The 22,587-nt window shown below is 40.7% G+C and overlaps 1 protein-coding gene across 2 annotated transcripts in view; it reads left to right on the top strand.

The window, feature by feature from the left end:
- The window catches only part of dagla (diacylglycerol lipase, alpha), a 42,241-nt gene that overhangs the window by 5,030 nt on the left and 14,624 nt on the right, over window positions 1-22,587 (top strand). For both annotated transcript variants that reach the window (XM_086025591.1, XM_086025592.1), the window contains 12 exons: window positions 12,006-12,107; window positions 12,207-12,418; window positions 12,639-12,740; window positions 13,138-13,276; window positions 13,370-13,457; window positions 14,647-14,781; window positions 16,535-16,612; window positions 17,381-17,505; window positions 17,808-17,958; window positions 20,479-20,562; window positions 22,196-22,273; window positions 22,399-22,479. In XM_086025591.1, coding sequence (XP_085881717.1) covers window positions 12,013-12,107; window positions 12,207-12,418; window positions 12,639-12,740; window positions 13,138-13,276; window positions 13,370-13,457; window positions 14,647-14,781; window positions 16,535-16,612; window positions 17,381-17,505; window positions 17,808-17,958; window positions 20,479-20,562; window positions 22,196-22,273; window positions 22,399-22,479 — 1,368 coding nt within the window. In that variant the 5' untranslated portion in view covers window positions 12,006-12,012. The remainder of the gene's footprint in view (window positions 1-12,005; window positions 12,108-12,206; window positions 12,419-12,638; window positions 12,741-13,137; window positions 13,277-13,369; window positions 13,458-14,646; window positions 14,782-16,534; window positions 16,613-17,380; window positions 17,506-17,807; window positions 17,959-20,478; window positions 20,563-22,195; window positions 22,274-22,398; window positions 22,480-22,587) is intronic.

Raw genomic sequence — 22,587 nt, 5'->3', positions numbered from 1 at the left:
TCCTTGCTCGCAAATGTCCTCTAAAATATGAATAGTGAATGAGTGTGTGGGTAGGAAGGAGAAGCATTCGGACAGGGAAAAGTGAAGAAGGGGAGGGAGGACTGGAGAAAGGAGAGGGAGGGTTTCGTTTGGATGGACAGCTTGCTGCTGCCTTATGATGGGTTGTGGAGAGACGGGCTGATTAGAAACAGCGAGAAGTGGATGTGGATGTGACAAAAACTGAAGGGACTCTTAAAAGCAGTGTAATTCTCACCCAAGCAGAGATGAAAGGGAACATAGAGGAGATTGAAATTGGAACTGTGAAATATCATGTCAGTTCAGTGGAACCTCACCACTCGAGCTCGACTTCCTCTACAACCTCAATTTGTGCATGGAGATCTGACTGTGTGCCCAGGCCCCACAGAGCTGCCTTTATACTAGTTTTTTTTTTTTATATATATATATATATATATATATATATATATATATATATATATATATATATATATATATATATATATATATATATATATATATATATATATACATACACACACACACACACACACACACACACACACACACACACACACATCCACCGTATAGGCGTACACAGTAATATCTAAAGTTTGCCGGTCCGTCAATCGTCATCTGTCAGCAGCCTGGGTATGAGGGGTGTGCATCTCTCCACAAAAGACAATTCGATACAGTTTTCCATATGTTAGGTGGGAAACGATTCAAGGACGGTTCGATTTGAAAGTACATCAGATTTTTTGGCCCACGTGCTTGATGCCTGATTTTTTTATGACAGTCTGAATGGCTCAATTCCCATTTTTTTCAAATCCGACCTGGGTCGCTTTCATACGTTGTCCTAAATCGGATACGTATCCGATTTTTTACAATGCGACCGCGGTCTAAACGGCCAGGTCAAATATATCCGACTTTGATGTCATCCGGAGCCCAAAATGTGCTCCGCCCAGTCAGAGGGACAGTGTTGGCACCATGGGGATCGAATCTGCAAAGTTGTTTTGAATCACACAATTGACTTTATATTTGACTTTAATTTAATCCCACTTGAAACATGAAGCATAAAGTAGACATTTATGGTGATAGTAGTTATTCAACACGGTTCAGATCGATTCATTTTTTTACGCACGCCTATGATGTGACGTCACCGTTAGTGATGTCTTCATGAAATGATATATTAAAGCCTCGCCTCATAATTTCCACCAAATACTGTATTTATTTATACCTCCTACCTAATCGCTTCACTGTATGAATGCCCCAACATGCTGGACCACATTTACTTCTGCAAACACAACGTCCGGCGTGACGTCGTCTCTTCTTCTGCGCGTGCAGGTCACTTTGGCGACGCATGTGTTCATACAGCAGACAAGACCCAGGTCGCATTTATAATGTAATATGAACGCTTACACAAAAAAAAAAAACGATTTAAAAAAAATCAGATTTGAACATTAAGAACTGCGGTGTGAACCTAGCCTTAGTTGATTTGTATGTACTGTTGGGTCAAAATTAAAATCAGAATGTTCTTTTTCTATGCAGAAAAAGCAAGAAAAGCCTGCAGTCTTCAGGCAGAAGTCAAACCAAACACATTTTTTTCAATAATATGTTCCCAGCAGGCCCACTAGTTGAAACATTCTGATTAATATTGTGTTTGTGGAATATGAGTTAAGCAGCAAAATCCACCCGTTTTTAGCCATCTCTGGGGCAGCCATTTTGTCACTTCTGTCGACTGAAAATGACATCACAACTGCTCAGGGCTCAGGTAGCGACCAATCACGGCTCAGCTTCACAAAACAGGTCAGCTGTGATTGGTCGTTACCTGAGCCCTGAGCAGTTGTGATGTCATTTTAAGTCGACAGAAGTGACAAAATGGCCGCCCCAGAGATGGCTAAAAAAGGGTGGATTTTGCTGCTTCACTCATATTTCATATTAATGATATTCCCTTGTTTCAATGTTTCAGTGGGCTTGCATAGAACATATTCTTGAAAAAATATCTTTGGGTTGACTTCCTCTTTCACACATAATTTGTATTAGTCAAACAGTAGCGACATCATTCATCAGGTCAACTTGGTATTTTATATTCCTCCTGTTACTGATAAGGTTTCTCACCTGTTTGTTGTCCAACCAGTTTGTACGTGTGTATGTGTTTGCAAGACAAATAACAAAATGTTTTCCTTGGCCTTGGATACTTTAGCAATTGAGATAGGAGAAATGAGAGAGAGTAGGAGGCCTTTGTGCCACCGCTTGGCTTGTTACGAAGTGACAGGGAAGGGGAGGAACGCCAGCTGCAAGTCATCCCAGATCAACCTACTGTTTGTCAACTGGGCAGTACTGGTTGGTATGTTGACATATGGGTTATATCAGATGTGGCTGTTATATTGTGATAATTTTGTCTTTTGATGGTTTGAAATTGTGGACTTTACTATTGAACAACCTTTTAATAGATGTCCACAATTTAAACTGACTTTAACAGGCAAATAATGTGTACTCTTGCTTTTGCTGTTTGTTTCATTGCACATGTGAAAGACAAAGCTATAATGACAGACTGGGAGCCCTGTCATTGTTGTTACATCATTGTTGTTGGGTCACGTGAGTAGGGGTCGGAGCCTGGCACGCAGCCATACACTGTGTTGCACAAAGGCGCTGCTCACGTGCAGCGATGTGACGTCTCTTCACAAAATGTACGCGTGCCCTTTGAATTCACAAGGACTGAGATGATAGCTACCCATGCAGCATTGTTGCACATAAAGTCAAAGTATGTCAGGTTTAAGATTTTATTTATTTTTTTTAATTTCAGGGTACAAGTTTAGCATGGCGTAAACTGTGTGAAACCAGCTTCAGTTCAGGTATAGCAATGGAACACATTTATTCCTCAAGAGGGCCATTGCCAAATCAAAGTTCCATTACCGCAAACAACTTATAAAATGTGCAAGTTACAGTAGTACCCATGTTGTGGTAGTGTGGTGTTATGTGTCCTGCTAAAAGGCACTAATGACAAGGCTTCTGAATTACACTGGCACCTCTCAGGCCTCAACCAGTCCATTGCTTTATTGCTTTGGCCTATAACATGACTTGAACCAGCCAACCTCTGGTCCCTTAGTCAAATTCTTGCAGCCAAATCACCAACTGCAGAACTGAGCCAAAAGTCCCACACTGGCGAATGTGAAGGCCCTTAATGCCATTAGCTTTCTTGAGACATACAGTACACTGTACTGTATATATTAGTCTTCTGTTAAATCCCACCAGAGGTCAGAGCGGAATAGTTCTGCTCTGAAAAAAATATACAGGTAATTATCAATGGACCAGAGTCTGTATGCTTGAGCTGTTTAATTGACTGTGATGAGAATAGAGTAGTGTGTCTTGTATGTAAGAAGTATATGTGTATGGAAGCTGTAACAATTGTAACAGGTTGAACTGACTGTGTGGTTGGTTTGTCACAAATCTATTACGTGCTTGAGGTCCTTTCAGCAGGATGTTGATATTTTGTGCCCTGCTGAGAGCTAAAGATTAATTCCAGAGACATTTGGGTGATTAATTAAAAAAATAAAAATGGATTAACCTAACAGCATGTGGTTATCGTATTATGTCAAGCTGTCCTGGTCAGTTTTGCATTACATACACTCTAATGACATTTTCAGTTATGTGATTAAAGAAATAATGCTAATAGACGATTGCAGTCCGACATATAGTAACTTTCCTTTAGCCCACAAAAATGTAATAAATCACACGGAGGTTAAGACTACAATTTTTTTTTTTTTTTATTCCCCATTTTTGTTTTCATCAAGGTAAAACGTAGATGTGTAAGAAGTCACTTTGAGTTGGGAGGGATACAAACTAGAACACTTAACACTCTGGTTGAAAATACTTAGTTTGTGGTGGTGGTGGGAGTGGGGTTAAGACTTTTGCTCACCGCATGCCTCATTACCATGATGACCGAGGACGGACCTACAACATTACATGGCGAGCGACCGCTTGTTCTTTAGCATCCCAGACTGAGGGGAAAAAAGCAAGCAGGCGTAAAAAAAGATGATGTAAAAGCATAATTCTTATTGTCACTAATGGAGGCAGTGTTTCCAAGCTGGTGAATTACATTGGTCTAATTGTGTGTAGCTGTGCATGGAGCACATGTTATGGATACATTGCCAAATACCCCTCCGCTCCATGTCAACCACTCCACCGAACATTTAAGTACAAGTACTGTATGTGCCGACTACCTGAAGCTAATACTGGAACTGTATTTACGTCTCATCTTCACCCTGTCTAGCTGCCAAGTTACAGACAGAGATTCTCAATATACGGTAATATGTGTAAATTAGCCATACCATTCCTTTAACAATGTGTCAAAATTCAAAACTCACTCACAAATAAATTTGGGGAAATTAAAAAAAAAGAAGCCGACAAAAGATCTAGCTTGTGTAACTTCACATTTGATGGGTGAGCACTGAGCAGGCACTCCAGAGATGCAATTATTTGTATCGGTACGAGCAATTAAGAACATTTTCAATATTACCCCTCTAAGTCTTTAGCACAGAGCAGAGAAAATGCATTAGTGGGTGACAGATTTAAATCTTTTTTTTTTTTTTTTTTTCTCTTACTATTTAGGTTTTCAGCTTCTTCTCGTGTTTCTGCGCATTGATTTTCTCTAATTTCTCAATGAAAAAGCAGGTTATCAAGCTTCCTATTGTCGATTGCAATTTGCCTGGCTGGTATTTGTTTTCCAGACATGCATTTTTTTAATAAAGCTTATTTCACTTTCAAATTTGTCATTTTGTGTTCCATTTTATGCACTTAAATCATTGGAAGAATGTGCTGTGTCAGTGCAAGGGAACGTTTAATGTTGTCTCTCCTGTTGACCACGGTTCAACTCGCCATAAATGCTCTTAGCTCCCATTGAAACATTTTATGGGTTACTGAATCAAAGAATTTTACCTCATATGTTACATCAAATTTAATATTACTGTGGTTGTATGAGTGTCCTGCCCTCTAACTGTCTTTGAATTTTATATCTGCTATTGTCTGACCGTTCAATATTTATTGGCCTTTCTAAGCCCCATTAATCATCTGACTGTCTTGTCATTTCATAATTAAATTAAGTCTGGGTCTCAGCATCTCAGTATGTTATTCTGTTGGGTGTTGGGTAGTTTACGTTTTTTAAATTAATGAAGTCTGTCTGGTCCTGTGGTGTATGAGCACGACCAGGTATTCTTGTCAGGGTGTGGAAGAAAATAACATTGTCTTACAATGATGACCCGTATTTTGATTGCAAGTTAGCAAATCAATCAATAAGTTATATTCTTTGATACGTAATTGATAAATGTATACATATATGCTTATTTGACATTTAGGCTGCCCTTAAGTAAATTCAACAAAACAATTTTACTACCAAATGATGTGCTGGTGCATACCAGGTAAAAAGTTAGTGTAGAGCGACGCCTAGATTTTAGTTATCTTTATCACAATGTCTAGCTAGTGTATTTTCTACCCATTGCCAGATCTGACTCTTAAAGAGGAAGTCAACCCTAATATTTTTATTTACAATAATATGCTCTATGCACCTCCACTAATCTAAACACAGCATTCTGATTAATAATGTGTTGGTGGAATATGAGTTAAGTAGCAAAGTCCCCCCGTTTTTTAGCCATCTCAGGGTGCAGCCATTTTGCCACTTTCTGTCAACTGAAAATGACATCACAGGCTACATTTACATGGAGACATTTATTCAGATTAAAAGCCCGATAATAAAAAATGTTTCATGTACACACCCTATTCGGAATATTCTGACCCGATCAAGCCAATTCTGATCAAGATTTTATTCCGAATGAGAGGAGTGGTTAATGTCAAACGGCGCGCATGAAAACACTTATTCCAAAATTTATCACTTATTCCGCGCATGTCTGTGACATCAGTATACGCGTTTCTGTTATTCCAGGAAGCTAGTAGAAGCGGAGCGAGTGAAAAACATGGCGCTACAAGACTCAACTGGTCAGTTTCTCCATTATTAATTTTAACACCTGCAAAGTGTCTCTATTAGGGGTGGGCAATATGGGCAAAAAAATAAAAAATATCACGATATTTTTTTAAAAAACTTTAACGGTAATTTGACGATATTCTACAAAAAATATTTTAAGTCTGCACTTGCTTCACAGACCAATTGTGGATAGACAGCGTTTGTGAACAACATCTCTTTTAAATTGCTAAATACAGCTTCTGCAAATCATAATGATATTCTGCGACAATATTTAACAATAAAGAACAAAATAGTATGTATGGACTTAGATTTTTGGGAATTTTTTTCATTTAAATGTCTCTGCTGTTATTCCATAATGATGTGACATTTTGAGCTGCAGTAAGAACTGGTGTACCACTGCCAACTACTAGAGGGATCAGAATGCGAAAAAGGTGTTAACTACAGCAATCAGAATGAGAAAAAATGTATTTGAAATGTGACGAAGTGTCACCCAGCAAGGAAAAACTGTGTGTCTGTGAGTGTGTGCGTTTATATTTGTTGGTTCAACTCGGCAACTGTTTACTGAGTGTGTGTGTGTTTAAGCTTTTGTTTAGCATGCTTGCCCAGTCGCCAAGTTTTCCTCGTGATCTAGAATTGCTCTTCATGGTGACCGTTTTAGCACATCTAACAATGTTATTCCCACCATTGTTAGTCTTGTCAACCCCAAACCATTTACAAACTACGGACGATGTGGACTCGCGCCTCGCTATGAATCCCCGCTCGACACTCCTACAGTGAGGACAGAGTCACGTGACTGGGTCCTGCCCGCTGATTCGGCGAATGATTATCACTTCCTCCTCCTCTGCTGTCAACGCACCCTGATTTTCAGCATTTCCTCATACTTTGCGGCCGTCGAGTGACTCGAGTCGTTCTGCTTTTAGATGCAGTATTAATACTCCATAATGTAAAATTACACATTGTGAAAGCAAGATTGACGATGATATCGATAACAATATATATCGCCCACGTCTAGTCTTTATGCACCCTCACTACCCGGTGTTAAATATTTACTAAAGTGTTAAATGATCAACACCCAATAGTGTGTCACACCAACAAAATGTAGTGTTGACAATGTACCGTATTTTCCAGACTATGAGAGACTAAAGATGTATAATGTTTAAAGTGTAGGCACTCACACTACACACAATGTACGCAAAAATATCCGGCGCACACAAAGGAGGAAGTTGGTCCAGTTCGTAGCTCCACTCAGTTTTGGGAATTCTTTAGGGATCCAAACCATTTATAATGTCTATTTTGCAAGACATCGGTCTCTGGCTTCACTGTCTAATTCATCCTTGTAAAGCCCTGCCAATTTCTTGCATTTTAGCATGTTTTTGAATCGACAAATACAAAGACTTTAACATGCCGCTGCCATTCCAGTATGTCAGATCTACTTCCGCATACCACGTAATTCATAACCTAGTGCATAGCGCCCTCGCCTGTTGAACTCTTCCACCTGCAGTCACATCTGTTAAAGGCAAATGTATTGTATTGTAATTCTGGTTAGATTGCCCCTACAGGTGGAAGAAAAATCCACAGAATAGCCGCACTGGTCTATAAGCCACATGGTTCAACCAAAAAAAGTAGCGGCTTATAGTCCGAAAAATATGGTAGTAATGACACTATTAAGTGTTTAGATTAACACTGAGTGTTTATGCCAACACTCTACAGCAGGCATGTCCAAAGTCCGGCCTAAGGGCCAAATGCAGCCCGTGTTAAAATTTCTACCGGCCCGCAACCTATGGCATAAAATTAATAATTAAAACGCAAAAACTGGCCCATCAGTAGTGATACAAATAAAATTGTATTGTATTGTACTATATTGACCATGGTACAAAACACATGTAAAAAATATACATTTTATATTTCACCACCAGATGGCAGCAGACCTGTGGCTGCCCTCTCGGGTGCTTTCGGAAATATGCACCGAGCGCGCTCTGCCTCTCCGAACACACCACTCTCAAAGTCGTGTTGGGTGTCAATGAACACCTTGCTGCACGACCTTTGTGTGGCCCGTTCCAGCCCATTACTAAAATAGAGACTTTAGCGAAGAAATATAAAGAACACAGAGAGGGCTGCTGCTTTCAGAACAAGTGGAAATTGTCATATTTATAAAGCAGGCCCACTAGTTGAAACAAAGCATTCTGATTAATATTGCATTTATGGAATGAGAAATCCAGCCGCTTTTAGCTAGCTGTGGGGCGGCCATTTTGTCACGTCTGTCGACTGAAGATGACATCACTGCTGCTCAGGGCTCAGATAGCAACCAATCTTACTCAGCTTCAGAAAACAGGTGAGCCGTGATTGGTCGTTATCTGAGCCCTGAGCAACTTCAATCTTCGGTCGACAGAAGTGACAAAATGGTCGCTCCCTGAGATGGCTAAAAGCGGGTGCATTTTGCTGCTTAACTCATATTCCACAAACGCAATATTAATCAGAATGCTTTGCTTCAACTTGTAGGCCAGCATAGAACATATTCTGGAAAAAAATATGACTTTCCCTTGAAATAAAACACATTACATAATTTCAGTTCAAAATACTTTTCTTTTATGAAATCAATTTCAGACAGCACATAAAAACAGCAGTACTAGAGCACAATGTATGATATTTCATCATTTCGTCATGTCCATCATGCCAGTAACAGAATGAGTTCAGACACACCAGTAACAGTGAACAAATCCTCCTCAATTCTAAATGCATTCAGGTCATCATCAAATCTCATATTAATAACATTTTTAGTCAAATTAAATGCTTTATCCTCATGAAGATGTTAACAATCCTGAAAGTAAGGGATTCATTTTCAGTTTCCCACACAATACAAATACATACTCCATTCTGGCATTCAGTTCCAAGGTTTTTTTTTACCCAAAAGGTAGTGGCAACACTAGACATGACATAATTGACAAGACCCCAACACCTGGTCTGGATTGTGCAGCATGTGTCTATGCATTAACATTGCCTTAATTCTGAAACTTCGCCCAACGTTTCATCATGGACATGCATTCATCAGCTGATGACTGTTCAGATGTTGAGTGGTCTTGTAGGGTATTTGGGTCACCTTAAAAATTACATGGCAGCAAAACAAACAGAAGAATGTGGACACAAAACAATTCATATTACATCCACAAGTCCAGCTCCTGTAGGTCTACTTGGCCATGGCTTAATGAGAAAACCCAAACTTTTTTTTTTTTTTCCCCTCACATAATCAGTGAGATTTTATCTTCCAGATTGGGGACGTGTGTGACAATCCCACTGACATAAATAATGCAAACATTAATTTTTCACACGAACACTTGTATGCAATCAATTTCCAACAAAGGACACTTGGATTTTCACATCACACATCACATCGGGCTAACAGTCTTCTGGATGCCACAGACCGATGGCAATTCAGTATGTCACCATGTTGCTTAGTGTTGTCGGTGTGTGAGTCCACATAACCCATTAGAATGCATCGTATATCACTGCATACAGTATATTTGCGGCAGTGTAAATCAACTTAAGCCATCTTGCATTAGCACCTTTAACCGGGCAATGATGCAGCTATCTCTGGGCATTTTGATTAGTATTATTAATTTTTGATGGCACAATGCCAAGAAAGACTTTAAATAACTGCGATGACTGTGCTATATAATGTTGGAACAAGGCGGATGCTGGCACTCTCTTGGTGACTGAAAAATCATTGCCACAGACAGCAAAACAATCAATATAAGTCTTTTGCTCAGCATTTGTCATCTTTGTTTTACATTTATTGTCAAACAAATTGACATGATGGATTTTGTTTGTTTTAACAAAGCACATTTTTCAACAGATGTACGGGAGTAGCTCACCATAAAGGCTAGATCAGCCTGTGTCGGCATCATAAGGCCTGAATCAGCCTCTCTGTGGCTTCCCTCTTCCTTTCCTCCTCTTGTGGCTTTGCCATTTCAAGTCGTTTAAGCCCAGAGGCAACTGCAATGGAGCTCTGCTGTACTTTTCAACAAGAGAATGATCAGGGTGATGTTCAGGAATCTTTTTACAGGATGCCATATAATGTCAAAACAGGTTCTTTCCACTGTTCAACAAGTAGAATATTTCTCAAAAGCCCGTCTTGAACTTGTTCTTCTTACCTTCAGCTAGCTGTATGAAGTAAATCATTGCCCAGCTAGAGGTGCGAGGTTTCATACCCCCCAACAAAGCAACTGGCAGCCCTCGGGCTGCATGAGGCCCGCGCCAACTCTTGAAGTGGCCCCTCGATTATTATTTTTCTTAACATTATAAAAATGCTTCCCTTACACCTGATTAGTTTTACATTGTAATAATACTGTTCACCACTAGATGGCACATACACACTTAGCACTTCCACCTGTTCACCTCCACTAGAAAAGAAGAATGACGGGATGCTGACAGTCTTGATTGGTTTTGTGGCATTTTAGTGTCACTCAAGGTAATGGAGAGTTTTTCAACACGCAGAAGAAATGTGGTCTGTCATGTAATTACTAGTGAGGTCAAACTCATATGCACTGTGAGAAAGCAGGTAGTGAACACCTTAGCTTAGTTGCTAAGACAACATTCAAAAGAACTAACCTTGGATTTTAATATTTCACACATGAGCCACAATCACGGTTTCATGTGAAAGGGTAAGTCAACCATAGTCAAACATATTTTTTTCAAGAATATGTTCTATGCAGGACAGGCCCGCTAGTTGAAACACGGCATTCTGATTAATATTACGTTTGTGGAATATGAGTTAAGGAGCAAAATCTTGGCATCTCAGTGGCCGGCCATTTTGTCACTTCCTATGACTGAAAAAAAACTTCTGTCGACTGAAAAAAAAAACCAGACAAAATGGCCGCCCCCAGCAATAGCTAAAAACAGGTGGATTAACTCTTATTCCACAAATGCAGTATTTATAAAAATGCCTTGTTTCAACTATTGGGGCTGCTTAGAATATGTTCTTGAAAAAAAGATGTTTGGGTTGACTTCCACTTTAACAACGTGCAACTTAAATTTAATGTGACTGTGAATTAATTAAGACACATTCAATGAACTATGGGTAACCACTTGAATGATAGCACTGGTCAAAGAATTTTTACTTCTTTTTTTGATCAGATATGCAAGTAAACCTTTGTAGATGATTTTTTTTCTGCTGATTCCGAATCAGCCCCTGTTTTATTATGAATTATAAGATTGGTTCGGCAACTTGTGTTTTTTTTTTTTTCCTGAAACGACATGGCTAGAAATTACAACACATTGTAAAATCTGTATTGAGGAAGCATTTATTGGTCAAACTTCCATCCATCCGTCCATTATGCAATCCGCTTATCCTCACAAGAATCGCGGGCATGCTGGAGCCTATCCCAGTTGTCATCGAGCAGTAGGCCGGATACACCCTGAACTGGTTGCCAGCCAATCGCAGGCCCACAGAGACAAACAAACATACACACTCACAATCACACCTAGGGGCAATTTAGAGTGATCACTTAACCTACAATGCATGTCTTGGAATGTGGGAGGAAACCGGAGTTCCCGGAGGAAACCCACGCAGGCACGGGGGGAACATGCAAACTCCACACAGGAAGGCCGGGGCCGGATTCGAACCCACAACCTCTGCACTGTGAGACGGACGTGCTAACCAGTCATCTACTGCGCCGCCTCGGTCAAACATAAAACTAAAAAGATTTTGTAAAAATCTGATGTGTATAAAAAAAAAGTCATTTTTTAAATCAGCATCAAAACTTTAGGGACACATAAAGCCATTGTTGATTAAAAAAAAATTGCTGTTGACCAGTGTAATGATTAAAGTTCAGTATTGCATGCCGCAATACATTCTGGGTAACGGAAAGTACCAAAGTACCCAAACAATTGTGATCACCCCCCGCCCCCCTTACAAGAACTGTTAGAACTGTAAAAGTGAGTTTATATAGTGCATGAGGAGTTGAGAGCATGAGAAAACCCTTTGAAATACCAGCCCTTAGTATTTGTTGATCTTGATGTTACTTCTGTTTCCTCACAGGGCAGTGATGCCTGGCATGGTGATGTTTCGGCGGCGCTGGTCAGTCGGCAGTGATGACCTGGTGCTGCCTGCCCTCTTTTTGTTTTTGTTACACTGCATCTGGTGAGTAACTTTTTGTCACAAAACTATTCTTTTATTTTTTTTAATGGCATTGTTATTTTTGGGTTTCTCTACTACATGATTTTACTGTGTTATGTTCAGGCTGGTAGTTCTATCCGTGGTTTTGTTCGGCCTTCCCTATGGCTCTGACCAGTCCTGTTCTATAACACTGGTGGACCATGGCCGAGGGTACATGGGCATCTTGGTCAGCTGTCTTATCTGTGAGAGTGCCATCATGTGGTTGAGTATGAGAGGCAGCATCCTGTACACACAGCCCAGGGAAGCTGTCCAATACGTCATCTATATCCGACTAGGTAAGATGCCTCACTTTCAAGCAAGGATCTCTCTCTCTCGCTCTTGCTCGCTCTCTCTCTCTCTCTCTCTCTCTCTCTCCCCCTCTCTCTCTTTCTCTCTCTCTCTCTCTGTCTCTCTCCTCCCATATATTTATTTGTTTATTTACTTCCTTTGTGGTTCTATAGTATTGTTTTAGTTTCAGGATTGATTATTCTCCTCAACCTTTTTTTCTCTCTCCAGCCATTCTCCTGGTAGAGCTTGTGTATGCAGTGGTGGGAATAGCCTGGCTTGTTCAGTATTACCAACCATGCTCTGATGTCACTGCCAAAAACCTAGCTTTGGGTGAGTCAAACACAGGCTTTAGGTAGATTCCTTATGAGAATGTTAAAATGGTAATGTCATATCCCATTTGCATGAATTATATTTATAGTTGTTCGCCATCTGCTGCGGCCACCAACGCATATTTTTTTTTTGTATACAGAACACAGTTCACAGTTTATTGGGTTGTCCAATCGTATTGATCAATTTGGGTAAAGCATTTTAGAATCAAGTTTCAATTTTAACAAATTCATTTTTGGGGGGTTTGGGAAGGGCTGCTGAAACTTGAACCATATTGAACACGTCTATTTGAATTAATGACAATTCATAAAATGCATGGTGGTATTCATTGTGCTCACCCACAATTGTGCATTTCTAATTTGGTTTGAAATTTTGTTAATATTGTTTTATTGTGTTTTAGGGATTGTTGCATGCAACTGGCTAGTAATTTTCAGCGTCTGCATTACGCTTATGTGCACTTTTGATCCTACCGGGCGGACATTTGTCAAACTGAAAGCAACCCGTCGGCGTCAACGAAACCTTACAACATACACACTAAGGTACTAACAAACCTCTCATTTTTTGCCACGCATAAGAACATCCACACCCTGTTTGCTATTTCTTCCTTGTTAACAAACGTCCTCCACATTTAGACACAGACTTGAGGAAGGCCAGGCCAGTAGCTGGAGCAGAAGACTGAAATTCTTCATGTGCTGCACAAGAGCCCAGGACACACAATCAGTGAGCCACCCACATGAATTCATTTTACTGAACTAGAACTGCTTTTGGGTTATGCAGTATACGGGGAGCCCTCGGTTTACCAAGGTAACAGCATACGGCGTTTCAAGGTTACAAACAACAAACAATAAAGTACCGTAAAATTCAGCCTATAAGCCGCAACCTTTTCCCGCAGCTTTAGCTCCATTTGATTACAATTGTTCTCAGATTTTTCCAGATCCCAGAAGCATCATGGTCTTGTCTATTCTTAGCTTCTCTTTTACTCACCAAAATTGTGCTTACTGTTTATTATTTTTTTTGACAAGCTTTGTATTGAATTTATAACTGTTCATAATTTTAAATCAAATCTGGATCTGCTCCGCTCAAGCACACATTCTCGTCAGGCCAAATATACAACTACTTATTTTTGCTGTGCATATTTTGCAATGAAACAAGCATTATTTGTGCTTTTGTGTTTTTGCTTGTATTTGTATTTATTCGGCCCTCCCTGGGCCTGCAGCCTTTAGTTCAGATAGCTGACAGGCCTCCAGATGAGAGGCAAAAAATGTTTTTGCTAGAAGCTGTTTACAGTTGACCTCCTGCTATTCACCTATTCACATGACTGGGCTGCACTGAAAATAGCGAAAATCTGCGTATAATTGATGCCCATTGAAATGCATTGGGAGGGGCAATATAAATATATAAATATATACATTATGCAATCCACTTATCCTCACAAGGATAACATGCAAACCCCACACAGGAAGGCCGTGGCCAGATTCGAACCCACGACCTCTGCACTATGAGGCGGACGTACTAACCAGTTAACTACCGTGCTGCCTTGGTCAAACATAAAACTAAAAAGATTTTGTAAAATCGGCCTACCTATCTCCCGGCACCACCACCAAAATGAAGATGACACAAAGTAGTAATACTGAAATAATGATCATGAAATGATCTAATCTCAATCAGTTTTAGAAGTGTTTTTTTTTTTTTTTTTACATTAATATTGTGACTCTCAGGGCATTGAGGTGACTCAACTGGAATGTTCTGGTTGTCTTAGAAGACAATCACTTATGTACGCATTCAAAATACATTGCAGCTATAGGAACTGTACTCTTTAACCGAGGACCCCCTGTATCCATATTTGAGTCTGTCAAGAGTTACTGTACATAGAACATCATGGCCCCACATCTGTGTCTGTCTTCTGCAGGATGCATATTCAGAGGTGGCAAGCCTTTTTGCAGAGTTCTTCAGAGACCTGGACATTGTGCCGAGTGATATTATTGCTGGCTTGGTACTTCTACGTCAGACACAGAGGTCTAAAAGATCATCTATCCTTGACCAGGTATTACAGTATCCATTTTTACCTTTATTTTAAATGAAACATGTGCATTTTTACCCTGCGATGCTCACTAAATAGTAATCGTCTATAGATCGGTTTGAGTATCATTTTAAAATGGCTTCCGCCAGCGTCACCGAGTACCAACTTCGAGAACCATGCGCGAGATTGACAAATGAGAGCATGGGTGGATTTATTATCATCGCATCAACGCAGCCTATCAAATGCAAATAAAATATTGAAGTGTTTGTTACAGTTTGTCTCAAAACGGCTTACCTTCACGAGAATCCTGTGTGTTGCATTTTATCCAAAGGTCCTTGTTAATGTCGAAATCGAAAGTTAACCCATTAAGGCCTAAAGCGCCTGGCTCAACAGATCCCCAAAACCTAAGGTCGCCTTTGGAATTACCCTTGTTTTCCCAGAAATTCAACACTTTACAAATTAATTAATATCTCAGCCCCTGTAGCAGACAGAAACATAATTCCAAAAGAATTAGAGAGCTTAGACATGTAGCTTTCATACAGGCAGATTAATAATTAATAATTAATATCTCAGCCCCTGTAGCAGGGAGAAACATAATTCCAAAATAATCAGAAAGCTTAGACATGTTGCTTTCACACAGGCAGAGTTTATTATTATTTACTAGTAAATAATAATATATTAATATGTTTCAATCGAAGTTGTAAAAGTAATGTGTCAGTGCAAGAGAAGCACTATTTTGATTTTTAAAAATCGAGTGGTAATTACCATTCTCTATTCTGTTACAAATACGTCAATATCGTCATTGTCTACAAACTATATCATATCACGTTCGACTGGTTCCACTGGTTCAAAGTCCACCAGCGCGTCGTCTATATATCACTGCCGTTACTTATTTCAGAGCTCCCGGCGATCGCCGGCATTCGCCATTAGCCTACGGCTTGAAAAAAATCCGCGACAAACTTTGCGGTCTTGCGACACCGTCACTTGTATATTCTGATGCATTAAATTGGCTAAGAGACGGAGAATTGGATTAAAAAGAGACACAGACGTCTCCACCCTCCCGGCTTTAAAGGTAGACAGACGCAACAGCGCTCCGGGCTCTAGTGGTAGAAATGCGGTTATGCGCTCCCGTCCTTAATGGCTTAACTTGCCATGATTGCTTCCAGTGACAGAGCTGCTGCTGCTTCTCCTTCTTCTTTGTCATCTTAAAAAAAAGAGAAGATGACAAAGAAGAACAAGAAGAAGCCGCCACCATCAAGGATGAAGAAGCAGGAACAATAGCAAAAGTATTGATACTCTTTTGCTTTGCACAACAACAAGAGTGTAAAAGTGCATTCATTCACTTGGATTGCACCTTTGGCTAAAATGCAGTTAAGGTAAGCCAATTTAGGATAAAAATTAAAACTTTAATCGCTGAGCGATATTTGAAACGAAAGACTCACAGCCTCACCGGGGACTAAATGCGTCACCTTTTAGCACCTTCCAGAGATGACACATGTTTTTCAAATTACTGTTAACTCATGAACCGTTTAAGCTAGCAACGTAATTCCAACGCATTCTGAAAGCAGAGTAGTACCATAAGGGGGCGGGGGCGCCGATTAGACGGTTACATAGGAGAAAATGGGCTTCCGACTATGTTTAGTCTGACTATTTTTTAAAGTTTGCCGTTTATCGCCGCCAAAATGGACATCCGTCATATAGGCGGATAGGTGGACCGATCCGTCACATAGGCGGTATGCCCAGCTCTGAACATTGTCCTGTTATTTTCCTTCCACAGGGCAACAACGATATTTTAGCCTTCCTTTCTGGGATGCCTGTCACTCGGAACACTAGATATCTGGACCTTAAGAACTCGGTGAGTCCTTATCTATGACCGTGATGAAGGAATGAAGCCAAAGCGGAAAACCATATTGTCATTCACACTATCCATCTACGCAAGCACTTTTACACTTTTCCCTTATTCACTATCCTGGGTGTAAGGCACTGATGTCGAATTTGAGGTTTCAGTCAACTCAGCTTCTGATGTAGTATCAGAGGCGTAACAGAGACAGAACGTCACAAACCACGACCAGTGTGAAGTGTGAAGTTTAACACACCAGACTCACTGCCCACACTTCTTTATGTTGAAAGTGTTGATATCATGTCATCATTTTAACGATGAAAGTGTCAATACACACTTGGGACACTGCAACATCCTTTTTTACTGAGTTTTGTTCGAAAAGCATGGGTGAATCAACCTCCCCCCACCCATATTTCAACACCTCTGATGCTCTAATTTACTTGCCATGCCTGAAACATCTCATATTAAGTTACTGCATCACCCAAAAAAATGACCAATATATTCATGCTTATTTATAAAGGATTTTCCCGTGATGGATTCTCTTTCACGGATTACAACCAAAAACTGAATGAAATCTTACTCAAGGGCGCTATAGAAAATATTTCATCAATTACAATGCAAAAACAACAAGTAAGAAGGCCTTTCTTGTGGCCTAGACCACTCACGAAGAGCTGAGATGCGGAATTCTGTTGTTCTTTTGCAGATTTATTCATTTGGTACTTGTCAGTAATATTTGTCTCTCCTGGTGGTGCTTACTTGTTTATCTGTATTCTTCTATCCCAGACTGAGATGGGCATGTACAAGGATGTGTGCTACTACATGCTCTTTGCTCTCGCTGCGTATGGGTGGCCCATGTACCTGATGAGAAAGCCAGCCTGCGGGCTCTGCCGCCTCGTTAGCACCTGCCCGTAAGCACTCAAACGTACACCCGCGCAATTTTGATCAGTTTGTCTTGTGCGTCTCTTGTGGGACTTTAGAAAGGATCATATTTTCACATGAATCAACACTTGCTATGTGGTAATCCATTGAGAGTGTAGTACTCTCTAAGACCCACTCAATACAAGCAATGTTGAACTAATCACATACTCTTACACAGAATGCAATGGGATTATGTATTTTGCATACTTTAAAAAACATTTCCTTTTGTGCCCACGTCATTTTTTTAATCATCTTTGTCCCGTTTTCTGTTTTCCCCTTCCTCTGCCCCCAGCTGCACATCAATGTCTGGCTCACGTTTGTCCCAGTCAGTGACAGTGGAGGAGGACAATTGTTGTGGTTGTAATGTTTTGGCCATACGCAGACAATTTCTGGACCGGGATCTGAAGCAGGTTCACATAGTCTACACTTCCTGCCATGATGCCGTGAGTATTCTAACGTCACTGCAGTTGCAGGTGTCGGAGTGTGTTCTTCCTCCGTTTTACCATGGTCTGTTTTTATGGGGCAGTTTATGAACAGATTTATAAAAGCAAGCACTTACCCAGACAGTTTGCCTTTGCAAACATTTGTGAACTAATGGGTCATCTAAAGTGCTTAAGGAATTTGAGTGTGGTACCTGCTAGATATTTCCCATTGTAAACTGAACATTTAACACTAGAACGCCCAGGGGTTCTTGCAACTTTTTTTGCCACAACAATTATTGAACGCCAAATCTGGGTGATATTTGACAAACAACTCTGCTGGCTACAAGTAGAGGACTTTAATTTGTAAATTGGCCATTCCCTGCCAAAATAGCAGGTGATATGGCGGGGTGACATCGTCAAATGTAAAGCATAAGTAGTCAAATGAACGCCTTCTGGGTGTTCTAAACCTGTTAAAGTAAAGGGGAAGTCAACTCAAACATATTTCTTTCAATAATATATTCTATGCAGGCCTACTAGTTGAAAGAATTCAATATGATTAATATAAATTATGAATTAAGCAGCAAATTCCACACGTTTTTAGCCATCTCAGGGGGCGGTGATTTTGACATTTCTGTCCACTGAAAATTACATTACAGACCTTCAGGGCTCAGATAACGACCGATCACGGCTCACCTGTTTTCTGAAGCTGAGCTAAGATTGGTCGTTATTTGAGCCCTGAGGGTGTGTGATGTTATTTTCAGTCGACAGAAGTGACAAAATGGCTGCCCCCAGAGATGGCTAAAACGGATGGATTTTGTTGCTTAACTCATATTGCACAAACACAATATTAATCGGAATGCTGTCTTTCAACTAGTGGGCCTGCATAGAACATATTCTTTAAAAAAAACGTGCTTGCGTTGACTTCCGCTTTAAGGAACCGAACCAACTCAGGCATAGAAAGCAGATAGCACACATTGTAAAGTTAAGAACCAGGGTCGCTGAAGGCTGAGGTGCATAGTGTGTAAGAGTTTCCACTGTTTTGCTGACTCAACGACAGCGCAGTTCCAAACTTCATCTGGCATTAACATCGGCACTAAAACTGTGCTGGGGGATTCATGGCAGTTTCCATGGCCGGGCAGCTGCATAAACGCCTTACATCACCAAACACAATGTCACGCATTGGATGGAATAATGTAAAGTATGCCATCACTACACGCTGCCTCAGTGGAAACAAATTCTGTGGCGTGACAAATCAGGCTTGGCTACAAGACTATTAGGTGAGAATATTACATGCACATGCTCAAATTCGATGACCATCTTAAAACTTTGACCATATCCATGCTCCAAAGCCTGTGAGAATGCGGGCTATGGAATGGCTAATAGAATTGGAGGTTGCAGAGCTGGGTATTTTACAAAAATGTCCCAGTCCTTTTATCGCCCTCCGCCTGCAGCCGGGGTACCCCTCCGCCGTCAGTCTATCCGCCTTTTTGACCGGCCGTAACAATTGGTAATCGCCGATAGGCCGGCCCGCCTGTCATTCCTTATTCCTTCTCAACTTGCCCCCATATCCTGTTCTGAATCCTCACATTCACTGGTCAACTCCATCTCATGAGGCTTAGTATTTTCAGACCTGACAAACAACAGCTTCTAATCAGTAACATGAATTCTAACTTTTTGACTTCCTGCAATTATCTTCCCTGAAAAAAAAAAAAAGAAATCAACCGTTCTTGGTTACACAAGAAACTGTTTGAAAAATCCCCCAAACTGTCCCAACACATTTGCAGTAGGAAAGAAAATCCATCATTCTTCTTCGATACTTTTAGGAGCGGCTTCCCACTGTTTCTGATACAGTGCCTGATAACGCGCCATTAGTGTAATGACACAATTGTAGTTAAAAAAGACACCCAAGTGCTGCAATTTTATGGGATGTCAGTGGCTTTACAGCCAGAGGCAACCCGAAATTAGGTGTGGGTTCAGCCTCCAAATTTTATATTCAGGAAAAAAGCTGGTACTTTTTGCCATGACACAGTTTTGTTGAAGCTGTGCAATGTTAATGGCTTTATTGTCTATTGTAGTTTTGGCTGTCATTTGTATCTGTTTTGATAACACTTCGCTCACTGGTTTAGTTGCTGAGAGTTGGGGAGTGGTGTGAGAGTTGTGCAGTCTCAGTGGGTGTCGCAGTCCACTGAGACACTTTTGTTGATTGACATTAACTGAATCTCAACATGCTGAGGAAAAAAAACACTCTTTCGGACTGCTAATATTTTCCAAAAAAGATTTTAACCTGAAGGGCAATCTGGCTCAAGGGTTTGAAATGATTAGCATGTAGCATATTCGTCAGAGACGATGTATCGATTTAGTTTTTGACATGTTATAGTAATGTGACACTTTACTCTGCATGATCAGTTTCAATGATACTAGACTTAACCTCTCACGCACATTCAAGTCGCGTCGCTGCCCCAGTTTTATCCTTGCCGTGATTCTCTCCTATTATCCCTTTATGCCATACGTTCTGCTGTCCTCTGTCCATTTTCCATCCAGGTTTATGAGACTCCATTTTTTGTGGCAGTAGATCATGAAAAGAAGAAGGTGGTCATCAGTATCAGAGGGACATTATCGCTAAAGGTGAATTTCAGCTTTGCACAGTAAGACTTTCTACTTCTACCACCTCTAAACCTGTGTTGCCCCCATCTTCTCTCATTGCCTTATCTGCACTGAGGTTCAAGGTAGTGTTCACAAACTCCCACACTGTCCATGCATAGCACCATAGCAGCACTCAGATATAAATGTCCTGTTCATTGTTTACGTAACACTGAAGGGAAACTGGTATTGTACTATTTAAAGCTATGATTGAAACGTCAGAGATAGTCACGGGTGTGACACATGGAAAACCACTCATCTCAGAAACCTCGAATTCTATAAAAGTCTTAGACTATGTTCACACGGCAGCTCAATTGATTTTTTTTTTCCCGGATGCGACATCGCTTTTTTTTTTTTTTTCATGCAGTGTGAAAAGTAAAGTAGAGATTTTTTTTTTTTCAATTACGACCTAAACCTCTTTCGTATGTGGATATAAATCGAATGTGTACTGTATGTGATGTGTCTTGCCGTAGGCACACTCATTCGGATACATCCGACCTTTACGTCATCAAAGCCCAATAGAGTTCCGCACGTTGACGTCACGCATCCCACAATGCCCTGCGACTAACATAAACAACTCCACTTTGGCTGTTTAGAAAACGTCTTGCTACTTTGAGTAAACGCAAACGCCACACTTTTACAATGGTAGACAAGTGCTGTGCATCAGGGTGCCACAGTAAGAGGGGAAAAAGAAGGGACGAGCATTCTACAGGCTACCATTTGAAGAACCAAGGCATAGCAAATGGATAGCAGCTGTAAAAAGGGGCCAAGAAGAAGACAGGATCCTTCCCATAGTGGCAGTTATCTCCTGTGTAGCGATCACATCTACCAGGGGAGTCAATTACTGAATCAGTTAATCATGTAGATCACAGGTGTCAAACTCAAAGCCCGGGGGCCAGATCTGGCCCGCCACATCATTTTTACCAGGTACTGTCGTGGACAACATCGATGTAAGTCACCACGGGCAGTGCTTGCGGGTCAGTAATCTAGTCTCTCTGTGCAAGTTTGTATGGGTCCAAATCGCCGATCAAGTGCAATTTGTTGGCATACCGCACACTCGCCTGTGTCACGGATGGAGCGGGAATTGGACCCAAAAGCAGACAGGAGACAAAAATGGAAAAGTAAAATTCTTTACTTGCAAAAATTCAGAGTAGGACATAGCAGGGCATGGAAGGAAAAACGTTCTGACGAGTAAGTGAGTAACTCCAGTTTACATACCGGAATAACACGCCCAACACTTTGTGACCAAATAAAGGACAAAGCGACTACCAACATAAAGGAGGGAATGACCCAAACCCATACACCGTATCATAACCCAGACACAGTGTCATAACAGCCTATCCGCTCAAAGTTTCTGCGTATTTCTCCATCGCAAGAAACCGTAAACCTTGCGCCACGTGACGTCGTGTTTTCTGGTGCATGTCCTCAACGGCGTGCGCATGCGCGTCACATCACGGATGCTTTGCGTTCAAATTAGAACTCGCATTTGTTTTTGCAATGTGAACGACTACAAGGTTTTAATTTTAGCACAGAATGTTTTTATGAATGTTGTACTTTTTATTTTTTTTGCCACTTTCTCTCTGCTTATTCTGACATGTATTGTTGTGTGTGGCATCAGGATGCCTTGACTGATTTGTCGGGGGATTCTGAGCGTTTACCTGTGGAGGAGCAGCATGGGACCTGGCTTGGTCACAAGGTCAGAGAGAAATGATTTAACTATAGTACATTGACTCTACAGTCGTTATCTTTTAAGAGCTCAATGCAGCAGAATCCCTATCCTTAGTTACACCGCATTTAATGTTTATGTCTCTTTTGTTTTAGGGGATGGTTTACTCAGCAGAGTACATTAAGAAGAAACTGGAGCAGGAAATGATATTGTCACAAGCTTTTGGAAGAGACTTGGTACATGGACACATTCACACTCTTTGTCTAGATCAGTGGTTCTCAATTGTTGTCACCGTGGGACCGCTATTGTCCTACGGGTGCAAAGTCGTGACCCACTTTGATAGA

Source organism: Filicampus tigris, chromosome 3 (assembly GCF_054856515.1).
Source record: "Filicampus tigris isolate MCC_2025a chromosome 3, RoL_Ftig_1.0, whole genome shotgun sequence".
Classification (NCBI taxonomy): domain Eukaryota; kingdom Metazoa; phylum Chordata; class Actinopteri; order Syngnathiformes; family Syngnathidae; genus Filicampus; species Filicampus tigris.
The sequence above is the reverse complement of the archived record's forward strand: the minus strand, read 5'-3'. Positions and strand labels throughout refer to the sequence as shown.